The 24,189-nt window shown below is 40.2% G+C and overlaps 1 protein-coding gene across 1 annotated transcript in view; it reads left to right on the top strand.

Moving 5' to 3' along the window:
- The first annotated feature begins 903 nt into the window (after positions 1-903).
- The window catches only part of LOC128666328 (zinc finger protein ZXDC), a 29,232-nt gene continuing 5,946 nt past the window's right edge, over positions 904-24,189 (top strand). Inside the window, exons 1-5 of the mRNA XM_053720848.1 lie at positions 904-2,087; positions 11,179-11,331; positions 11,504-11,582; positions 20,096-20,226; positions 23,826-23,996. Of these exons, the coding sequence (XP_053576823.1) occupies positions 908-2,087; positions 11,179-11,331; positions 11,504-11,582; positions 20,096-20,226; positions 23,826-23,996 (1,714 nt within the window). The 5' untranslated portion in view covers positions 904-907. The remainder of the gene's footprint in view (positions 2,088-11,178; positions 11,332-11,503; positions 11,583-20,095; positions 20,227-23,825; positions 23,997-24,189) is intronic.

Here is a 24,189-nt window from a genome sequence, read left to right as displayed (position 1 = left end):
TGATAATACTACTGTAACTATCATTACTATTATAAAACTGCTGTTACAATCATTACTTTATTAATAGTACTGTTATTATCATTACTCTATTAATATTACTGTTACTACAAATACTTTATTAATACTACTGTTACTCTCATTACTTTATTGATGATATTACTGTTACTAGCATTACTATATTAATACAACAGCTACTTGAATTACTTTATTAATACTACTGTTATTTGCATTAATTTATTAATACTACTGTTACTATCATTACTTTACTAATACTATTGTTAAAATTATTTCTTTATACTACTGTTACTAGCATTACTTTATTAATACTATTGTTACTAGCATTACATTATTAATACTACTATTTGCATTACTTTATTAATACTACTGTTACTAGCATTACATTATTAATACTACTGTTATTTGCAATACTTTATTAATATTACTGTTACTAGCATTACATTAATAATACTACTGTTATTTACATTACTTTATTAGTACTACTGTTACTATCATTACTTTACTAATACTATTGTTAATATGATTACTTTATTAATACTACTGTTAATATGGTTACTTTATTATTGTTAATATGATTACTTTATTAATACTACTGTTACTATCATAACTTTAATTAGTTAATATGATTACTTTATTATTATTATTGTTAATATGATTACTTTATTAATACTACTGTTGCTATCATTACTTTAATTAGTTAATATGATTACTTTATTAATACTACAGTTATAAGAATGAGTTACTTACAAACTTCTGCAAAATTAAATCACAAACTATAGGAAAATAGTACCAGTCACGTGTTGCAACGCAACAACTCTGAGGCGGATGCATTCACGACCCTATGTTGCTGTATTCTTCCGCGCGCACTATTTTCTACAGGGATACCAAGATGGAAATGCAGGGGCCGACGGCTCAGCGGCAGCAAGATGGCGGAATCCGGCTTGTTGCGGAAACTCCGGTGGGTGAGGAGAGGCCCAGGCCGTACACAGAACAGGGGAGCGGCCCGCCAGTCTTTATGGTGCTTAACCTTGCCCAGGAGAGCGGGCCCCGGGGGTCAGAGCATTCGTCTGGGCCTGACCCGAGCTCGCAGCTGGGGACTTACGTGACGGTGAGGCTGGAGAATGGGCTGCTGACCCTGGGGAGGCGAGAAGACCCCCAGCCCCCGAGTCCCCCGGCCCAGTTTAGCGGAACTGAGGCCTTAGGTGACTCTGAAAGCACCGAGCTAAGGGACACAGGTAACCGAGGATTGGTACTGAGGGGCCATAGAGACGGGGGCCTGGTGCGGTGGGCTCCTGTGAATGAGAATGTAGTGATAAGAGGCCGCACAGAGGAGGACATGGTTCTGACAGCCGCAGAGGAAGGGGGCATGGTGATGGGCGACACTGAAGAAAGGGACATTGTGATGGGAGGCACTGGGGTCGGAAGTATGGCACGGAGGGGCAGCACAAGGGCTCATGTGCTGAATGACTCTGGGGACTTGGTGCTGAGGGACACAAGGGATGATGAGGAGGTACTTGAGGACACAGGGGATGAGGATGTGGAGCTGAGAAATGATGTAGTGTTGCGGGCCCCTGCAGATGGGGACATGGGAGACGAGCAGGTGGCCAGCTTCCTGGTGGAGGAGATTGGGGAGCTGCAGGTGAATCTAGGGGAGGCACTGGGCCTGGCCAGGAAGGGGGTGCTTCTGGTGTACCACTGCCCTGAGCCTGACTGTGCCAAGGCGTTCAACCGCAAGCAGCAGCTCAAGGTTCACCTGCTCAGCCACACTGAGGGCCAGCGCCCATTCAAGTGCACAGTGGATAGCTGTGGGTGGTCCTTCACCACCCTGTACAAACTCAAGCGGCACCTACAGTCTCATGACAAGCAGCGGCCCTTCTCCTGCACAGTGACTGGCTGCAGCAAGAGCTTCACCACTGTCTACAACCTCAAGGCTCACCTGAAAGCCCATGAGCAGGAGAACATGTTCCGCTGTGACACCTGCGGAGAGTCCTTTCCCACTGCAACCAAGTTGGGTGCCCACCAAAGGACGCACTTTGAACCAGAGAGACCCTATACATGTGAATTTCCTGGTATGTTTCCTGGGATGTGCGCAGTGGAATACTTGGAAATTATAACTATTTTATTTTTGTTTTCTCAATTGTTTATGCACAGGTGTCTGTTTTCTGGAATAAGATTTTTCTTTTTAATGCAAATATTTATCTTGTCAAAACTAGCAGAGTTCATTTTCTCTGTAATTGAAAGTTGTATTATCCACTAATATTTTTTGGTTTCTGCTGCAGGTATGCGGCACTGTTAGAGATTGCTGTGTTTAGGGCTGATGATCTCACGAGGAACAATTTCAATATGACAGAAATAACACAAAGGCCCTCTAGCTGTACATCTGAGAGTGAGGTATATGTTAAAAATGTGAAATTCCAGCAAGTGGACATTATTTTAAGGGAACATTAAACGCTTAACCATTGTAATAAATGTTTATGTGCAGTAAGTTGACCTCTTGCTTTCACTGCATCCCTGTGCTGATGTTTGTGCACATGCTGTCAGTTTCCTGCAGTGTAAAGTAGGTACCATAATAGCAACACCTATAATAGGGAGGTGCATGAGATGTATATAATATGCAGTAACTCTCCTTCACATACCTGCAATGTGACCTAGGTACCAATATGTCAGCACCATGATTAGCAGGAGATGCATGAGATGTATTTAGTGTATAATGTGCAGTAACTCTCCTTCACATACCTGCAGTGCAACCTAGGTACCAATATGTCAGCACCATGACTAAGCGGGAGGTGCATGCGCTGTATTTAGTGTTGGATGTGCAGTAGGTCTCCTTCAGATGCCTGCAGTGTAACTTAAAGACTAATATGGCAGCACCTCTCATTTTAGAGAGGTGCATGAAATGTATTTAGTTTCTTTAAACTCTAAAAACCGTGAGCTTTACAATTGATATTAGTGGCTATAAAGCTTTGTGTGCCTGTTGTGTGTTTGTGGTAACCTAGTTTTTTTTTTTTTTTTTTCCTTATCGGATCTCTTGTGTTGAGGGCAATTAGGAACTGCTAAGATATCAGTTGACGCAATGTAGTTTCAATGTGAAAACTACTAGTTACTTTCAGAGGAGATTAACTGAGCTGCAGCTGGATAAACTATATTTTAGCGCTCTTTACCTAACTTTTTGGCACAATGTAGTTTATCAATATTAAAGTGATGGTAAATCCTAGTGTTTGTGAAACACTAGGATTGACCATTGGAACAAATAAAAGGGGACTTTCAGCATGAAGTATTTTATACATCATGACTCAAAGTTCCTTTATTTGAAGAGTTCATCGCACTGAGCTGCTCATACAAAATGCTATTTTGCTGAGAGGTGACGGTTTCACCTCTTAGCCAATAGCCGTGTGGTCCAGCCGACGCAAAGCCGGATAGCCCCCATGACTATTGGCTAAAAGGTGGAACAGTCACCTCAACAAAATAGCGTTTTGTCTGAGCAGCTCAGTGCGGCGAACGCTTCAAACAAATAAAGGAACTTTCAGCATGAAGTATTTTATACATCATGACTCAGTCCCCTTTTATTTGTTCCAATGGTCAATCCTAGCATTTAACGAACAGGATTTAACATCACTTTAAAGTAACTACCTGGTTTAAAGTCTTCTTAACATTGCTATATTTCACACAACCTCTGTTTGTAAACCTTACCTATACAAATCTGTCCTAAGAAGAAGTTAGAAAGCGCAACCTTGGTTTCAACATGGCAATGCTAAAGAGAAACTAAAGTACTTTACAGAAAGTAAAACACATATTTAGACACCTAAGGAAAAAAAAAAAATTTAGGCTAATATTTACTATGAAAACATATTTGTGCCTGGTATTTATGTAGGCATTTATATGTAACTTTCATGATTCAGATAGGGCATTCAATTTTAAACAACTATCAAATTTGCTTTCTCTTGTTCTTTGAAAGCTAAACCTAGGTAGGCTCATGATAATTTCTAAACCCTTGAAGGCTGAATCTTATATCAGTGCATTTTGACAATTTTTCACAGCTAGAAAGTGCTAGTTCGTGTGTGCCATGTAGATACCATTGTCCTCATTCCAGTGGAGTTGTTTGAGTCAGCACTGATTAGCTAAATCAAGTCTGTCAAACGAACTGAAATAAGTGGGCAGTCTGCAGAGTCTTAGATTCAAGGTAATCTCAGAGGTAAAACGTGTAGTATTAATATTACCGTATTGGTTATATAAAACTGGGGAATGGGTAATACATGAATTATCTATCTTTTTAAACAATAAAATTCTGGTGCAGACTGTCCCTTTTTAAAGGGACAGTAAACCTTAAAAATAATGTTCTATAATTCTGCACATAGTGCAGAATTATATAACATTATATTAGCGCAAACGTTTTAAAACAAAATTTCCCCTTTGAATTTTAAAAAAACCTGCTGTTTTACAGACCCGCTCTCTGATCTTCTGAGCGGGTCTGTTTTTTTTCAAATAGCGCATCGGGCCAGCTGTATAGTCACAGCCCGGTCCGACCGCGCCATAAGACTAAGTGCAGCTTGCTCCTGCTGTCTGACAGAGCAGGATCAAGCTGCACTTAGTGCTATGGCGCGGTCGGGCCGGGCTGTGACTATACAGCTGGCCAGATGCGCTGTTTGAAAAAAACAGACCCGCTCAGAAGATCACAGAGAGCGGGTCTGTAAAACAGCAGGTTTGTTTTAAAATTCAAAGGGGAAATTTTGTTTTAAAACGTTTGCGCTAATATAATGTTATATAATTCTGCACTATGTGCAGAATTATATAGCATTATTTTTAATGTTTACTGACACTTTAAGTAAAAATTTAAACTTGCATGTCATCTTAAGACACTTTTGAATTCACTTCTATTTTTAAATGTGCTTTGTTCTTAGTATCCCTTGTTAAAAAATGAATACGCACATATCCTTCACTAGTGGGAGCTGCTGTTGGTGCATGCACACATTTGTCTCTTGTGATTGGCTAAATAGATATTTTTAGCTTCCTGTCAGTAGTGTAATGCTGTCCCTTTAGCAATGGATAACAAGAGAATGACAATGTTATAATAGAATTAAATTGGAAAGTTTATTTAAAATTGTATGTTCTATCTGAATCATAAATTTTTTTTGGGGGGGTTTACTATCCCTTTAAGGTCACTGAGTACTAAAGAGCTGGTTGGTAACACATTGGTTTTAAACAATTTGTGGATTATTGGGAAAGACTTTCAGCAGGAGTGATAGGGCCCAGACACTAACAGATTGCCCCTGAGAATGACTCATTTAACTTGTGTAATACCAGCTCCATGGTTGAAATTACAATGTTTTCATTTTGCATGGGGGGGGGGGGTAGGGTAATTGAGGTTCATCAATGAGTTTTGTTAAAGGGACAGTTAAGACCATATTAAACATTTTAGATAGAGTAGCGATTTTCAACAACTTTCCAATTTACTTCTATTGTCAAATTTGCTTTGTTCTCTTGTAGAGCTGCAACAACTAATCGATAATGAAAATAGTTGTCAACGAATCTCATTGATTAGTTGGTCTGTGCACAGCACAAGCTGCTTCACTCCACTGAGCTCCTGCACATGGTATTGTGTATTATGGTTATGCCCTTAGCCTAAAGGACGTCTACAGCAGTGCTTGACAAATCTGTTTAAAAATTAGGAGCCGGTAAGAATATTTAGGAGCCAGATAGATTTTTAGGAGCCAGACAGTGGGATTTTTATATAGACATATGGAGAATAACGCCAAAAAGTTAGGAGCCAGGGTTAAAATTCTAGGAGCCACAGTGGCTCCTGGGTTTGTCGAGCCCTGGTCTACAGACATCTACTTTTTCAGGACAGTATACATTTACAACTACTCCTGGCTTATGTGCAACCCAGAAATAAAATAAGAGTCATTATTTGGATTTGTTTATATTAAATCAGTTGATTTGGGACTATGCTTTGCATGATATAGTGCTGAGCTTATTTACACCTAGCCCCTAGATTGATGGAGGTTATTTGAATTGATGTGCACTATTATCTGTTTGCACAATTTATTAGCGGATTGCTTGCTATTGCGGATTATATGTACTGCATAGATAAATGTGTAAGGCTTTGTCCTGTTATTGATAAACAGTTATTTGTGCTGTTGACGGGTTTTTGTTTTTATTATATACTTTAATTTTTATTATGTACCAAAATAAACCTCTAAATAAAAAAAAATAAAAAAAAGTATGTATGTAGATCAGCACTCGCCAACAGTAACAACCACTCAGTGCTCGGCCAGAAATCCAAACAATGTCAAATGCAGTGAGAATTAATCCGGCGGTGATCCGTGGTAACCCACCACATAAACAGCCAGCACAAGAGATTCAAAAAATCACCACTTTAATGTGTAAAAAGCATAACGTTTCGGCCCCAAACTAGAGCCTTGATCACATGCAGCAAGTCGCAGCAGACAGCCTGGATTGATTATAACAAATTGCATAAAGTGTTAATTTTGACATCAAACTGATTTAGTTTGTCAGTCTTTTGACTAAAATGCCATTTTGATTTAGTTTTAGTCAGTCTTTAGACTAAAATGCCATTTTAGTTGAATTTTAGTCATCAGAATTTATTTAGTTTTATGCTCATTTTAGTCTAGTTTTAGTCGACGAAATTAACACTGGTTGCCGCCCTATTCTCTTGGTGTTCTGAAGTTGGGACAGGAATGTTTTAAAGGGACAGTAGTAATTAGATGATCACGATTCAAATAGAACATACACATTTCTTTCTTCACTCTAATCTTTTTTGAAAAGCATACATAGGTATGCTCAGAAGTGATGCGCTACTTTGAGCTAGCTGCTCATATAGGCCTCTTGTCATATGTTCAGCTAGCTCCCAGTAGTTCATTGCTGCTCCTTAAACAATGGAAACCAAGAAGAACATTTGATGGAAGTAAATTGGAAAGATGTTTAAAATTGTATGATCGACACAAGTGAAAATAAATATTTCATCATTTAGATAGCTCTAAGCTTTAGAGCTATGTGCGAGAGTAGCTGATTACAGCTTATTAGTGACTGAATTATAAAATCTTTTAAAAACACTGTTTTTATAGCTGCTTGCTTGCGCCTGTGTTTTGTGGCCGAGCGCCGTTGCTTGCTTGCGCTTGTGTTTTGTGGCTGAGTGCCGCTTGTAAATCAATGGTGAAGCCTGGTCTTTTAAAGGGATATGAAACCTAAAAATGTTGTTCAGATAAAGCATGCAATTTTAAACCACTTCTAATTTTACTTCTATTACAATTTTTTTTTGTTTTTTGGTATCTTTTGTTGAAAATCAGAGATGTAAGCTCAGGAGCCTGTCCATGTCTGGAAATCTATATGACAGCAGTTCTGCAAGAATGTTATCCATGTGCAAGAGCACTAGAGGGCAGCACTATTTCCTGCCATGTAGTGCTCCAGAGAGACCTAGGTATCTCCTCAACAAAGAATAACATGAGAATGGACATTAGACAATAGTAGTAAATTGTATGCTCTGCCTGAATCACAGGACATTTTTAGGTTTCTCTCTCCTCCCCCCCCCCCCCATAAACACATCTCTGGCACTTGCTATTTTTAGTCAGTGCTCTTCAGTTTGTCACTTTTATAGTCAGACACTAAACACCCTTAGCTTACCTGTTATACTCTGGCTTTTGTTGCCGTGGGCAGCATAGAATGAGATCCTACTGCACTGTCGAGTAGACAGTAAAGTTTTGGGCTAAAATTAGGCATTGATGACATCACTGTTTGACAGCAAGGGCGGAGATTCAGGGAACAAATAGCATCCCCATCGGTGCACTATACCAGGACGCAACAAACCTGGGAGCCACTGGCTCCTAGAATTTTACCCCTACCACCTAACTTTGGGTTATTCTGCATACAGCCCAGAGGCAGAACACTTTTTCACTTTCTGCAATGAGATTTTTTTTTTTTAGAATTTTTTTCTGCAGGTCCATTTTTAAATAAAACTATATTTTAAAATAGGCAGTTACACTAAAGCACCAGTTCAATTGCAATGTGCAACTGGAGAATTAAGCAATATTTCAAGTTTTATAATATAGTGCAATAGTTGAAAATTGCATTGCAAATTAGCTGCAGACATAGTCTAACATAGAAGTACAGGTAGCCCTCAGTTTACGCCGTGGGTTAGGTTCCAGGAGGAATGGTTGTAAATCGAAACCGTTGTAAATTGAAACCCAGTTTATAATGTAAGTCAATCTGAAGTGAGGGAGTTAGGTTCCAGGCCCCTCTCAAAATTATCATAAGTAACACCTAATACATTATTTTTAATGCTTTGAAATGAAGACTTTAAATGCTAAACAGCATTATAAACCTAATAAAATCATTGCACAACACAGAATGTATAATTAAACTTTAACCCCTTGAGTGCTAACGACAGCTCTGAGCCATCGCAGAGTTTCCCACTCTGGTGCTAACGACGGCTCAGAGCCGTCGCTAGCACTCTCCCACATTAAGGAAGATATGGGGACTCCCACCCGCTCCTACCCCAGCGATCGGGCCTACATAGTGACGGGCATCACCGGGGCTTCACGTTTTGCGTGATGACGTCACCGCGCAACTTTATTAACTATTAACAATACAAAGTATAGGGAAAGGGGGCATGCTGCTTAGACGTCTGTATCTCAGGCATCTAAGCAACTACAGACCCCCCAAGACCCACCATTGGAAAGGTAATCGCCTAACCTTTCCAATGGTCTAAGTCTTGGATCTGAAAAATCTATAAAAGTAAAAAAAAAAAAATTTCAATCACCTTAGCACCCAGGTGGGAAAGTGCTTAGCCCTCAAAGGGTTAAGTTAAATGAACAAAAACATTTGCTAAACAGCATTATAAACCTAATAAAATCACACAACACAGACTTCACTTGCACTTTTCTGCAAACAGTTCTTTCTATGCATTCCAATCTGGACTGATTTGTAGACAGGAAGATCTTGTTCCTTTGAAATCTGCTCGATAGCTCAGGTCTGATTAAACTGATTAATTTCAGCTTGCTTGGCTTTGCTGCAACACAAGCGGACAGCTCCACCTACTGGCTATTTTAATAAATGCACTGCTTCGCAATGCTTTTCAATAGCAGTCACATGACTGGGAAAAAAAGGTTGTTATTCTGAAACGGTGTAAATTGAACCGTTGTAAAACGAGGGCCACCTGTAGTAATAAAAAAACGTACATTGCTCATACAAACGTTTTATATTCAGAAAAAAACAGCTTTGCAAACTGTGAAAGGCTAGGGGACGGGCTTGAAACAATCTCTAAGAGCCAGTCAATAAAAGCACTACTGCATATTTGACTGTTAAAGGACCAGTCAACACAGTAGATTTGCATAATCAACAAATGCAAGATAACAAGACAACGCAATAGCACTTAGTCTGAACTTCAAATGAGTAGTAGATTTTTTTTTCTGACAATTTTAAGTTATGTCTTTTTCCACTGCCACTGCACCATGTGACAGCCATCAGCCAATCACCAATGCTTACACGTACCATGTGACAGCAATCAGCCATTCACAAATGCATACACGCTTATTCCTGCACATGCTCAGTAGGAGCTGGTGACTTAAAAAATTTAAATATAAGAAGACTGTGCGCATTTTGTTAATGGAAGCAAATTGAAAAGTTTTGATTGAGTGTCCCTTTAACTTCTAACAGCACTTTGCTCTGGATAAACCGATTAATAAAAAAATACTTTCACTGTGCAGCCAGAGAACAGCTCTGTTTGAAGAGAATAGCCTAATGTGGAGCAGCACTGCAAAGTTAAAGAGCTAACAGTTCCTGTTTGTGTCCTGTTCTTTCTGCAGACATGCTGCATTTTCTGCGATGACATCTCAGATCACTGCATGTTCTGCCTTGGGGCAGATTTATCATTATTGTTGTTATTTACCACCAACAGATTCCGCAGCGCTGATCTATTTACAAATACCACTGTCTAGCTTCTAAATGTTACTGGCTCCTGATTTGTCGACCCCTGCACTATACTGACTCATTTAAAAAAAAATGATTTCCTCTTTAACTGACATGCATACTGGATGCGTAAATATTGTATTGCAAAAATGACACGCTGTTACTCGTTGGCATATCGTTTTACTTTCTAGCTCCCCAACAAGGGGTTAAACACAAGAATAAAATCATGCTGGGCTGCCACATAGAACTGCTTGTCCCCAGAAGCAAACAGTTAGTCAGCCAATTGATAGCAGCAGTCACATGACCCTGACAATCACTGACTTTGTTCAGCTTAGGAGCTGCTGTGCCTGTGGCTCCTGGTCAGGGTTTTACACTTATAGGAACAGTGTACACTAATTTTTTTTATATAACTACATGTAATAGACATTGCTTAAGAACCTGCACAGATACTGATCTAAAGATCCAGTATAAAACCTTTTAAAAATGTAGTAGAAGCTCCCAGTTTAGCACTGTTAATGAGGTTAGGCTGCGACACCCAGTGAAATGGGCTGAGAAAACAAGAGCTGACACTTCCCCTTTCCTGCAGCTCCTTTTTGTGTAATGAGTATTTTCATATGCAGGGATCTGTAGATTTCAGTCTACATCTGATACTTTTGAGAATTGGTTTGGAGTCTGAAAATCAGCCCAGTGGTAAATAAAAAATAAGCAAAAATATACATTGTTTAAAAAAAACAAAAAACCCAGATGGGCTATAAAAATAGATCTACAAAACATTTATGTAAAGAAAGATATAGTGTACAATGTCCCTTTAAAGTGTTTAATCCCTTTGTGTGTTAAAAACTGTCCCTTTTTAAATATGTTGGAAAATGCTACAGTTATTGCTTACAGCAGTGCACAAGCTTATTTTTATATTATGCCTCTGGATAAAGGCATCAGACGAGACAAATCTACTGGAGACTTTGTTATAGCAAATAATGTAGACAAGGGGCCATTCTGTAACCTTATTGCTGTGGTAATGTTTTCCTGTGGCTGTTTGCTGATATATACTATGAAAAAAAACTTACATTGTCTGCTGTTTTAGCCTGATTAAAGCTTTTACATCTTGTATTATGTTCCTACAGTGCTGCAGCTGCTGACAGAATATCATCAGAATAGCTCTTTGCAAGTTTCTTTATCGCTCTCATTTATTGTAACATAGATATCCCTGCTTGTTACTTATATTGTTTTCTGTTTGTCTAGGCTGTGACAAAACCTTCATTACGGTCACTGCATTATTCTCACACCACAGAGCGCATGTGCGTGAGCAGGAGCAGTTTGTCTGCAATTTTCCTGGCTGCAACAAACAGTACGATAAGGCTTGCCGGCTTAAAATTCATCTGCGCAGTCACACAGGTGCGTACATTTGTCCTGAGTGCATCTGCTTGTTGTCACGTTCTCAGACATTTGAAACCTTCAAGCTTTTGAGTTTATAGGACAAAGATTAAACCAAATCTGCTTTTTTGTGTTGACCAGGTGATGGGGTCAGATGTATGAATTTATTGTAAACGCTCCTTTTTTTTTGTAGGTGAGAGACCTTTCATCTGTGACTTTGAAGGATGCGGTTGGTCCTTTACCAGCATGTCCAAATTGTTAAGACACAAAAGGTAATATCATTGCACTGATTTTGTTTTTTTTGTAATAAATTTGTGGCTTTTTAAGGGGGCATTAAAGGGATCGTAATTTTTATTGTTTTAAAATATAGATCAACCCTTTATTGCTCATTCCCCAGTTTTGCATAGCCAACGCAGCTATAATAGATGTTTTACCTCTGTAATTGCCTTGTAGCTAAGCCTCTGCAGACTTCCCTCATTTCAGTTCTTTTAACAGACTTGCATTTTAGCCAATCAGTGCTCACTCCTAGGTAACTCCACGTACATGAGAACGTTATCTATATGACACACAGGAACTAACACCCTCTAGTGGTGAAAAACTGACAAAATGCCTTCAGATTAGAGGCGGCCTTCAAGGTCTAAAAAATTAGCATATGAACCTTTTTAGGTTTAGCTTTCAACTAAGAATACCAAGAGAACAAAGCAAATTTGGTGCTAAAAGTAAATTGGAAAGTTGTTTAAAACGACATGCCCTATCTGAATCATGAACATTTATTTTGGACTAGACACTCCCTGTGCTAGATTAATTTCCTGCTATACTATTGTTTGCAGAGTACTAGCAGAGGGGTTAAATACCGCGGCAGACAAGCAATATATTGTCCTGGAGCTGAACACGGCTGCTGAGCCAATCAGGGCCATCATATGTGCAGTCTAGCACCAGCTGTATTCAGCTCAGAAGCATTTCTTCCCTCTGCTGCTGCTCTTCTCTTCACCGATCTTAACCCCTTAACTACCAGCGTTGTACCCTGTAGGACGCTGGCCACTATGCCCTTAAGAACCCGCAATGTACCCCTGGGCTTCTCTCTGCCGCAATCTCGCTCAAAATAGCGATCACACTATTTCTGCATGCTCCAGGAGTTGGGGCACTGCTCAAATAGATTTGCAGCATTGGTGCCGATTGTTGGTGGGTGGGAGCGTAAGGAGGGAGGCGGGTGGGTGGCCCATCACTGGAGAAGACAGGGCCGCTACACAGCAGAGACATAAAATAAATAAGAGCCGGCAAGTGAGATGGAGGGAGGAAGGGCAATAAGGGGGATGCTTTGAGGGAAAGAGATCTGGGGAGGGTAATGAGGGGGGCAGCTACACTACAGAAAATAATATATAAATATATCTCTCTTCCCTCCCCCACCCCACAATTGTCACCCCCATCTTAAGTACTGTCAGAAAGTCTGCCAGTACTAAAATTAAAGACAATTTTAGTACTGGCAGAAAGGGTGGGATGTGTCAGGGAGGCTGATCTTTACACTAAAGCTACAATTAACCCTACAAGCTACCTAATTAACCCCTTCACTGCTGGACATAATACAAGTGTGGTGTGCAGCGGCCTTCTAATTACCAAAAAGCAATGACAAAGCCATATGTCTATTTCTTACCAAGGGGGATCCCAGAGAAGCATTTACAACAATTTGTGCCATGATTGCACAAGCTGTTTGTAAATTTAATTGAGAAACCTTTTTTATTTGATGGCATTTGCCGGTGAAATGGTGGCATGAAATATACCAAAATGGGTCTAGATCAATACTTTGGGTTGTCTACAAAAAAAAGGAAATTTATGCTTACCTGATAAATTTATTTCTTTTACGATATGACGAGTCCACGGATTTCATCCTTATGGGATATCGCCTTCTGGTCAGCAGGAGGAGGCAAAGAGCACCACAGCAGAGCTGTATATATAGCTCCTCCCTTCCCTCCCACTCCAGTCATTCGACCGAAGTTAGGAAGAGAAAAGAAAAGCCAAGGTGCAGAGGTGACTGAAGTTTAACAAAAATAAAGACCTGTCTTAGAAAAGAACAGGGTGGGCCGTGGACTCATCATATCGTAAAAGAAATAAATTTATCAGGTAAGCATAAATTTCCTTTTCTTTTACAAGCTATGACGAGTTCACGGATTTCATCCTTATGGGATACAATACCAAAGCTATAGGACACGGATGAAATGGAGGGACAAGACAGGAACCTAAACGGAAGGCACCACTGCTTGAAGAACCTTTCTCCCAAAAACAGCCTCTGACGAGGCAAAAGTATCAAATTTGGAAAAAGTGTGAAGAGATGACCAAGTTGCAGCCTTGCAAATCTGTTCAACAGAAGCATCATTTTTAAATGCCCATGAGGAAGCCACAGCCCTAGTGGAATGAGCTGTAATTCGTTCAGAAGGCTGCTGTCCAGCAGTCTCATATGCCAAACAGCTGATACTCTTCAGCCAAAAAGAAAGAGAGGTAGCCGTAGCTTTCTGACCCCTACGTTTCCCACAAAAGACAACAAATAATGAAGATGATTGACGAAATTCCTTAATCGCCTGCAAGTAAAACTTCAGAGCACGGACTATGTCCAAATTATGTAACAGATGCTCCTTCTTAGGAGGATTAGGACACAATGAAGGAACAATCTCCTGATTAATATTTTTGTTGGAAACAAATTAGGAAGAAACCCAAGTTTCAAACGTAACACTACCTTATCAGAATGAAAAATAAGGTAAGAAGAATCACATTGTAATGCAGAAAGCTCAGAAACTCTGCGAGCCGAAGAAATGGCAACCAAAAACCAAACTTTCCAAGATGACTTAATATCTATGGAATGCATAGGTTCAAACGGAACCCCTTGAACATTAAGAACTAAATTTAAACTCCAAGGAGGAGCAATTGGTCTAAACACAGGCCTGATTCTAGTCAGAGCCTGACAAAAAGATTGAACATCCGGAACATCCGTAACATCTGCCAGACGTTTGTGTAGCAAAATAGAGCACAAATCTGTCCCTTTTAAGGAACTTTCTGACAACCCTTTTTCCAATCCTTCTTGGAGAAAGGATAAAATCCTAGGAATCCTAATCTTACTCCATGAGTAGCCCTTGGATTCGCACCAATTAAGATATTTACGCCATATCTTATGGTAAATCTTTCTAGTAACAGGCTTACATGCCTGAATCAAGGTATCAATGACCAAATCAGAGAACCCTCGCTTAGATAAAATCAAGCGTTCAATCTCCAGGCAGTCAGCTGCAGAGCAATTGGATTCGAATGATGGTAGGGTCCCTGAATGAGAAGGTCCTGCCTCAATGGAAGCTTCCACGGTGGCAGGGATGACATGTCCACCAGATCGGCATACCACGTCCTGCGAGGCCACGCAGGAGCGAAGAGGATCACCAAAGCCCTCTCCTGTTTGCTTTCCTTTCCCGGGTGATTGCTCGAGTCAAACGGCGGGAACACATAAGCTAGGTTGAATTACCAAGGCATCTATCAGTTCGGGCTGAGGATCCCTTGATCCGTATCTCGGAAGCTTGGCATTCTGGCAAGACGCCATAAGATCCAGCTCCGGCCTGCCCCATCTGAGAATCAGGTTGGCAAAGACCTCCGGATGGAGATCCCATTCCCCCCGGATGAAATGTCTGTCTGCTCAAAAAATCCGCCTCCCAGTTGTCCACTCCTGGGATGTAGATTGCCGACAGATAACAAGAGTGAGCTTCTGCCCACTGAATTATCTTGGATACTTCTGTCATCGCTAAGGAACTCTTTGTTCCTCCCTGATGATTGACGTAAAGCCAACGGAGGCCAAGCCTGAAGCGCATTGAATATTGCTCTCAACTCCAGAATATTGATGGGAAGTAGAGACTCCAACTGAGTCCACACACCCTGAGCCTTCAGGGAGTTCCAGACTGCACCCCATCCTATCAGGCTGGCGTCCGTTATCACCATCACCCATGAGGGTCTGCGGAAGCACGTCCCTTGGGACAGATGATCCTACAACCACCACCAAAGAGTCCCTTGTCTCCTGATCCAGATCTATTTGAGGAGACAAATTTGCATAATCTCCATTCCATTGTCTGAGCATGCTCAGTTGTAGAGGTCTGAGATGAAAACGAGCAAATGGAATGATGTCCATTGCTTCCACCATTAATCCAATTACCTCCATGCACTGAGCCACTGACGGCCGAGGATTGGACTGAAGGGATCGGCATGTATTCAGAATCTTTAACTTTCTGACTTCCGTCAAAAAGATCTTCATGGATAGTCAATTAGAGTTCCCAGGAAAGGAAACCTTGTCTGTGGAATTAGTGAACTCTTTTCTAAATTCACCTTCACCCTTGAGTTCTTAGAAAGGACAGGGCAATGTCGGTATGAGACTTTGTCAGCTGATAAAACGACGCCTGGATCAGAATGTCGTCCAGATTAGGGGCTACTGCAATGCCCTGCAGCTTGAGAACCGCCAGCAGAGACCCCAAAACCTTTGTGAAAATTCTGTGTGCCGTGGCCAGACCGAAAGGGCCACAAACTGGAAATGTTTGTCCAGAAAGGCAAACCTCAGGAACTTGTAATGATCTCTGTGGATAGGAATATGAAGATATGCATCCTTTATGTCAACGGTAGTCATATATTTACCCTCCTGGATCATTGGAAGAATTGTCCGAATAGTCTCCATCATGAGGGATGGCACTCTTAGAAACTTGATTAGTCTCTTGCGATCTAAAATGAGTCAAAACGTTCCCTCTTTATTGGAAAAACCAAAAGATTGGAGAAAAACCCCTGTTCCTGTATTGGAACGGGACAAGTTACTCCCATGGAGGAGAGGTCTTTTACACAACTTAAGAACGCCTCTTATTATCTGGTCTACAGACAATCGTGAAAGAAGAAACCTTCCTCTGGGTACCCTTGAGACACGTTTTTCTATTGTCCAGGGATCCTTCAGGTCACTTATCCAAACCTGAACAAAAAGGGATTGTCTGCCCCCCTACCAGATCCGGCCTTGGATCGGAGGCATGCCGTCACGCTGACTTAGTCTCACTTTCAGACTTCTTGGTTTGCCTAGGCTTCCAAGAAGGGTTGGGCCTCCATGCAGGCTTAGAAAGTTTCCACTGTCTTATCCTGCGTGATAAAGGGTATTGAACTCGGGGTACCCTTTTCATATGCCGTGTCAATGCCCGCTATGCTACAGAAGTAGCCCGAGAACAGAACTGAACAAGGATTTGCCCTTGCAAGGAATAGAAAGGAGTTTAGTCTTAGAAGACACATCTGCAGACCAAGGTTGTACCCATAAGGTCCCGCGGATCAAAACCGAACCTTCTCAAGGTTCTTATGCTGTCAATATTAATAAAATGGTCAGCTAGCACCGGGATGCGATCAGCAACCCTTGAGCTGCAAGCCACAGGACCACTGAAATCGAACCTGCAACCCCTGGGTTGCTACAGAGTTAAGCCCTAGTGTCATAGCAATTGTAGAGCTACCTGACCGGCTAAATTCATTTGTGTCTTTATACCATCCTATAGTCCCAAAGGATCCAATTTGGATAAGGACATTTTCACACAAAAAATGCACTCTCTGTAAAATAAAAAGTGCATCTTATTACTGTCATTGCTAGAACCAGACATTAAGAACCGCAGAGCATACTATCTCTTTAAATTTTAAAAGGATAACCTTTTTCCTCTACAGCAACTCATAGAAATAACAAGAGTGTAATATTGAAAACCTCATTTCTGTGACCAAAATTATTCAAGCATTATGGTAACCCTTCTGGAAACCTATTCCAGACTTGTGCTGCAAGGAACCGCAGAGTACCGCATGTGGGAGAAAAAGATCATTATCTTATGAGAACACTTGATCTCTGTTAAGTACCAAGCTGTAATATATCATAAACAGCAGCATGTATCAAATAAACGGGACCCCACAAAAAAAACGGTACTGTCACTTTAATTGAAAAAAGAACGACACTTTAAATGCAACTTCGTTCCAAGTCATAATAAATGAAGGTAAATACTTTAATTATTATAGACACCCCCTATATGTTTAATCACTATGTAAAAATGAAAAACAATGGAGTAGGGCAATTTAACTGTGTAACTACAACTGAGGACACAGAACATTGTGTAAACTGTACACTACTATTGCAAGAAAGCATTCAAGCATTATGCAATACCCCCAAGTAATAGCCCATCAGTGTGTTCCTGGAACGGCATAAAAAAAGGGGCGTGTAAAACCTTCGGTATCATAGCCTAGCTACGCCCATCGTGGGCGTGTCAGGCTGAAACAACCGAAAAAAACTATGAAAGAAAAGACAAGTAGCAAAACACTATAACACACCTGTAGCACGAAGCTCCCATTGCTTTTAACAAAACTGGGTAAACATTCCAGAATAAGCTCCTTCAAAAGCTGTCCGGTGTAATCAGACCTATAAAGTGCGCAACTAAAAAAGGCGTCAAAACTCCGCCCAACGTTATCAGTATCCTCTCCCGGTCGCCATTTATATAATAAAAACTGCCTACAGGGAAACTTAAAAGCACCAAACAGTTGAATCTGTATAATTAAAAGCAGATTCCCAAACATTAAGCCATACAAGCATAGCTTATAAATTGTGGCCATAATAGATCTCCCGGTCGGCTATAAGGAAACCGCCGAGAGAAATAACCTAAGCCCTTACGCTACTGAACCCCACTCTAGCCCAGCAATATGAGAACTCCCGGTCGGCTATAATTAAACCACTGGGAGGAAAGTAATGCAAGAGCAGAGTCATGCTTAACTTTAACTCTGGAGGATATATACAACAACCCCAGTCTCATGTATCGCCTCACACTGAGCCTTGTTCTTACTAGCTCTACAGAGAAGGCTTTTTATACACACATGGCTCGTTCAATGCATGGCTTCCTTTTCCTTTAGCAATGCAGAGAGAGCTAACCCTTGCGTGTAACTGTCCCACAGTATCCCCTGCCCAACTTCTTTCTGAGACTCTCACCCCCAGTATAAAGTTAGCACTTCCCTCATCTCCTGTTGGACAGTAAGGCAGTCTCCAGGTGTGTGAGGTCCTCTCCCTCACATGGCCCTGTAATGAAGAAGAAAATCCTGAGTAAATATCCCTCAGGTTTTCTTGGTAGGGGTAGCAAACAAATACATGGGAGGCGCAGTGAAAATTGTCCAAGTTCCCATCGCTCTAAAGCCACTAAATGCTTCTCTTTTGTTATGGAAGAGACTGATCTGGTCAGAACAAAGTAGCACTCAGAGGCACTACTTTAAAAATAAACAAACTCTTGATTGAAGAATCTAACACCTCACTTTACCTCTTCCTATCACTAACGCAGGCAAAATGAATGACTGGAGTGGGAGGGATGGGAGGAGCTATATATACAGCTCTGCTGTGGTGCTCTTTGCCTCCTCCTGCTGACCAGGAGGCGATATCCCATAAGTAAGGGTGAAATCCGTGGACTCGTCGTATCTTGTATAAGAGAAATATATAGTTTTGAGGGGTAAATATAAAAAAATCGCTCTATTTCTGTTTAAATGTAGTGATGCTAAAAATGCTCTGGTCTTTTGGAAGTTTTTGTCTGAAATGCCCATCCTTAAGGGGTTAACATAGAGAGTTGACAGAGGAGCATTACAATTGTAACCACAGAACCTTCTTTGGTGCTCTAAGATTAATGGTACAAGACAGAGTTAAAGGGACATCTTATTTTTTTCATTTATTTAAATCGAGCAGGTGATTTTAAACAACTTTCAAATTTACTTCTATTATCTTATTAGATTTGTTATCATGGTATCCTTTGGTGTAAACAATACCTAGGTAGGCTCAAGAGTTGCTTGGTGGCTGTACATATATGCCTCATTTTATTGCTTCACCCAATGCTTCCAGTAGTGCATTGTTGAAAACTTGTTTAAAATTGTATTCTCTCTGAATCCTAAAAGAACAATTGTGAGTTTCATGTGCCTTTGGTCACATGATGCTGACATCACATCAAGCATGGTGGTGTTTTGTCTCTTTCTGAAAAAGTTACTGCTTTTGAGTGCCGAGCCTCACAGATCCCAATAAAGGATTTCATCTAATAGTGATGGTGCTATAAGCTGAATTCTTCCAAAATCATCCTTTAACACCAGTCTAATAAATATTCCTTCCAACAAATGAGTCTTTCTATATGGGCATAACACTTGTTCTGTACATTTATTTTTTTTTATGTGCAGAAAACAATTTGAGACATTGATAATCCTTGTGTAAGGCAAAGGGAAGGACCCGCAGTGTTGGTGTTGCCCTCACAAGGCAAAGACCGCAGTCTGGGTGGTTGTCCCCGTGCAAGGCAAAGGGAAGCCATATTGTATAGCTCTTCAGTACAGCCTGCAAATCTTTGAATGCTGTATTGACTTGTTCTCACCTTAGCCAGGGCATCACCACATTGTGTAGAAAAATTTCCGACTACACATGATTCTTTTCCCCCAGTTATACCTAGTAACTAAAGAACAGTGTGAGCAGTCTGTAAGTTTACACATACAATAAGTAACTTAAAAGCTTCTCCACAAAATATTTTTAAGCAGCTTAATTTATCAAACTACAGGGGGTCTGGCTTTTTAAATGCAGAGCCAGCCAGGTTTATTTATCTTTGAGGGTGAATGAGAGAAGTTCATAATTGCAGCTTTTTACCTGCTTTTGCTGATGGTTTATTGATCACAAGGTTGCTGCACATACGTATTTGTATCTCTACAGCTGGTGATGATAAAACTACTCTACTGGACTTTTAACCATTTGTTCCTTTGATCCCAGGAAGCATGAAGATGACCGGCGTTACCACTGCACTGTAGAAGGTTGTGGAAAATCCTTCACCAGAGCTGAGCACCTAAAGGGTCACAGCATCACTCATCTGGGTACCAAGCCATTTGAGTGCCCTGTAGAAGGTACGTTTTATTTTTAAAGGTGTTTGCTGGAAGTAATCTGCAGTCAGGGGATCAGTAAATGTCTATAATGATTAGCTTGCTTGCAGAGTTACCATGTCATGCAGTATCTCTCTATGTCATGACATTAGTACCCTCTGGCACCACAAGCGGTGCAAGAGATTGTGCTGTTACTGCTCACGCAATATTCTTTTTGTATCACTGGTGTCTTATGACTATAAATTAGGTAACTCCCTCTAAGAGACACATCTGAGGCAGTTCTGGATACTAGTATGATGCATGTGATTGAAACCTCAGGCTGCTTTCTCATTGGATTCACTTTTTTGTTTTTTTTATTTATCAAATACCCAATATTACCAGCCATATCCTTTTATGGTAGTTATAAGTCAAAACATGATTATACGGTTTAAAGATTGCAACTTTATAACTGAATATATTTGTAGATACCTTTTTATACAAAAAAATATTGTGCCAAGAACTATTACCCCATAATTCCCAGCAGCATAGTTACAAATTGAGAATATTAGGTCATTACATGTCTCATTTTATTTGGAAGAAGTTTCCGATTTTTATTTTTTGCTTTAGCTTTAAATGTATTAAATTACTGTTGACAAATGTGTGGACAGAGGGGTATATATGAGATAAGTGAGAAATGTTCTCCTAGTGTTGAGGTCACAGGCCTCATAGCTCAAATACTAATACATAAGCTGTGCTCCTTGTAAGCCCCTTGGCACTGTGTGTACGGCCTACAGCCCATATACTGAATGCAGCTCTAGAAAGCACAGTAGCTGAAATACTAATACATAAGCCGTGCTCCTTGTAAGCCCCTTGGCACTGTGTACGGCCTACAGCCCATATACTGAATGCAGCTCTAGAAAGCACAGTAGCTGAAATACTAATACATAAGCCGTGCTCCTTGTAAGCCCCTTGGCACTGTGCGTGTGCGGCTTACAGCCCATATACTGAATGCTGCTCTATTATGCACAGTAGCTGGAGGTGCTGACAGCTACATTACACAAGCTATTAGTATGACCATGTACACATGATTTAAATAGCCTGTTGAGACGCTCTACACAACTCAACTGTGCAGTTTTGAGCAAGTTTTAACTTTACACTTTTTTTTTTTTTTTTTTTTTTTTTTTAGCCTATCATGTCAGCTTTAGCTGAGGGTTAAAGGATCATTATAGTGAAACATTTACATGTTCTAATTAGTTAGAACTTTACATTTTATCACTAGCGTTACTACAACCCCTGTCTCGTCCACAAAATGACAATTTATTCTAGTAAGGTACCTTTTATATTTAGGGAGACATAAATCTGGCTTTATTATGTGTTTTCTGGTCTATTCATATCCTTATTTTTTTTTTTTTTTTAGGTTTATTTAAATATTCTTTCTTTCATGTAATTGGCAAGAGCCCATGAGCTAGTGACGTATGGGATATACAATCCTACCAGGAAGGTGCAACCCCTCACCACACCCACAATTCAGTTTTACTAACTTGCCTCCTATGGTGGTGAAGTAAGTTTTTGTGCTTGTTTTTTATGATTTCTCTATGGTAAGCGCTTCTAAGCATTCTGAAGCCCAATTCCTCTGAGTACAGTGTTTTTCAGAGGGATGTGAAGGGAGTATCGCCTATTGATTTTATGGTTTTCCTTGTGGGAAATCTTTTCAAGGGTTCTCTATCGGTCGTAGGGTTTCATCTCCTACCTCCCTTTTCAGATCGATGCTATACTCTTATATACCATTGCTCTGCTGATGGCCAAACCAGTACTGAAAACTATCTGCTATATGTGGATGGGCGTCTTTCGGTAAGTATGTATCATTATTTAAGACACTCTCAGCTATGGTTTTCGCTTTATGTATTAATATAAAGTTTTAAATATATGTATTGTACTTATATTTTCCATGGGTCAGGTCTATGTGCATTTCCCTTTGCAGTCTAAACAGTTTCAGTATTGGAATCATGTTTGGGAAGTTTATTTAAACTTTTTTCTTACCTGGGGTTCAGTTTTTTTCAATTTGACTTTCATTTTTTCGTGGGCAAATCTAGGCTTTTTGAGAGCGCAAAATATTTTTTATTGCGTCATTTTTGGCGCAAAATTTTTGGCCGCAAAGTTGCGCCTTGGTGCAAGTTTCGGCATTTCCTGCGTCTTTATTGACGCTGGTTGTTTTGGCACGAAATCGCGTTGACGTGAGTTGTCATTTCCTGGTGTTAGTTTTGCCCCAAAAAATTGTAACTTCCTTTTGCGTAATGCGTTATTCTTGGCGCCAAATTTTAGTAATTTGGTCTTCTTTGCATACTTTTGTTTTTACCATTTTGATGTATTTGCTTCTTCTGATGCAGTCTTTGGTAGAAAAAGTTCTTCAGGCAGCTGTTTGTTTGATTCTACTGCTTTTGATTTAAGTGTTTTCAAGGAACACTTATTTATTGTGTGGATTTAAAGGGACAGTCAAGTCCAAAAAAAACCTTTCATGATTTAAATAGGGCGTGCAATTTTAAACGACTTCCCAATTTACTTGTATCACCAATTTTGCTTTGTTCTCTTGGTATTCTTAGTTGAAAGCTAAACCTAGGAGGTTCATATGCTAATTTCTTGGACCTTGAAGACTGCCTCTAATCTGAATACATTTTGAGGGCATTAGTTCACATGTTTCATATAGATAACATTGAGCTCATGCACGTAAAGTGACCTAGGAGTGAGCACTGATTGGCTAAACTGCATGTCTGTCAAAAGAACTGAAATAAGGGGGCAGTCAGCAGAGACTTAGATACAAGATAATTACAGAGAAAAAACGTGTATTATAACTGTGTTGGTTACGCAAAACTGGGGAATGGGTAATAAAGGGATTATCTATCTTTTTAAACAACAAAAATTCTGTTGTTGACTGTCCCTTTTAATTTCTCAGTGGAAATAGCTGCTGTTATTTTTTTCCCTCCCTTTCTAGTGACTCTTCTGTGGACTTCCACATCTTGGGTATTTCTATCCCATACGTCACTAGCTCATGGACTCTTGCCAATTTCATGAAAGAAAACATAATTTATATAAGAACTTACCTGCTAAATTAATTTCTTTTATATTGGCAAGAGTCCATGAGGCCCACCCTTTTTATGGTGGTTATGTTTTTTTGTATAAAAGCACAATTCTAATTCTAGTTCCTTTTTGTATGCTTTTCTACTTATTTTATCACCCCACTACTTGGCTATTTGTTAAACTGAATTGTGGGTGTGGTGAGGGGTGTATTTATAGGCATTTTGAGGTTTGGGAACCTTTGTCCCTCCTGGTAGGAATGTATATCCCATACGTCACTAGCTCATGGGCTCTTGCCAATATGAAAGAAAAGTTCTTACATAAATTATGTTATCCTTTTTTGTATTTGTCTATTGTATTTTATTCATCAAATTTTGCACTACTGCCTTTAGCGCCCCTTTTCCTTGTGTTTTTTATATTTTGACCGTTGTAAGGGGCGGTCTATTTTCGGGCTGTAGGTGATTACAACTTTTTGTTGTACGTAGGCTGGGTAGCCCTGTCATGCTTTATCTGTAGTCAGGAGACATGCCGCATCTATTCGCTACATTACCATTACTTGTGTTAACTTTCAGGTTGTGGGGCGAAGTTTTCTGCCAGGAGCAGTTTGTACATCCACTCAAAGAAACACCTGCAGGATGTGGACGCAGCAAAGACTCGTTGCCTGGTGTCCAGTTGCAGCAAGGTCTTTACCTCCAAACAGAGCCTGAAGTCACACATGGTGAAGCAGCACAACTTCAGCCAAGGTTAGTGCCACCGTACGCGCACACAATAGTGATTTGCGTTGCAGTAGCCACTGCTTTATATTATGTTTAACGAACATTTTCACCATTTTGCTGTTTTCAGAGGGGATTCTGATATTGCTGCTGTTAAGGTTTAGCGAAGAGGAACGTCCTGTGATGCTGCAGATTTGCTTATTGAAATTAAGTTTTGTATTCC

The sequence above is a fragment of the Bombina bombina genome, chromosome 7, assembly GCF_027579735.1.
Source record: "Bombina bombina isolate aBomBom1 chromosome 7, aBomBom1.pri, whole genome shotgun sequence".
NCBI classification, from domain to species: domain Eukaryota; kingdom Metazoa; phylum Chordata; class Amphibia; order Anura; family Bombinatoridae; genus Bombina; species Bombina bombina.
This window is presented reverse-complemented; position numbering and strand designations above follow the sequence as displayed.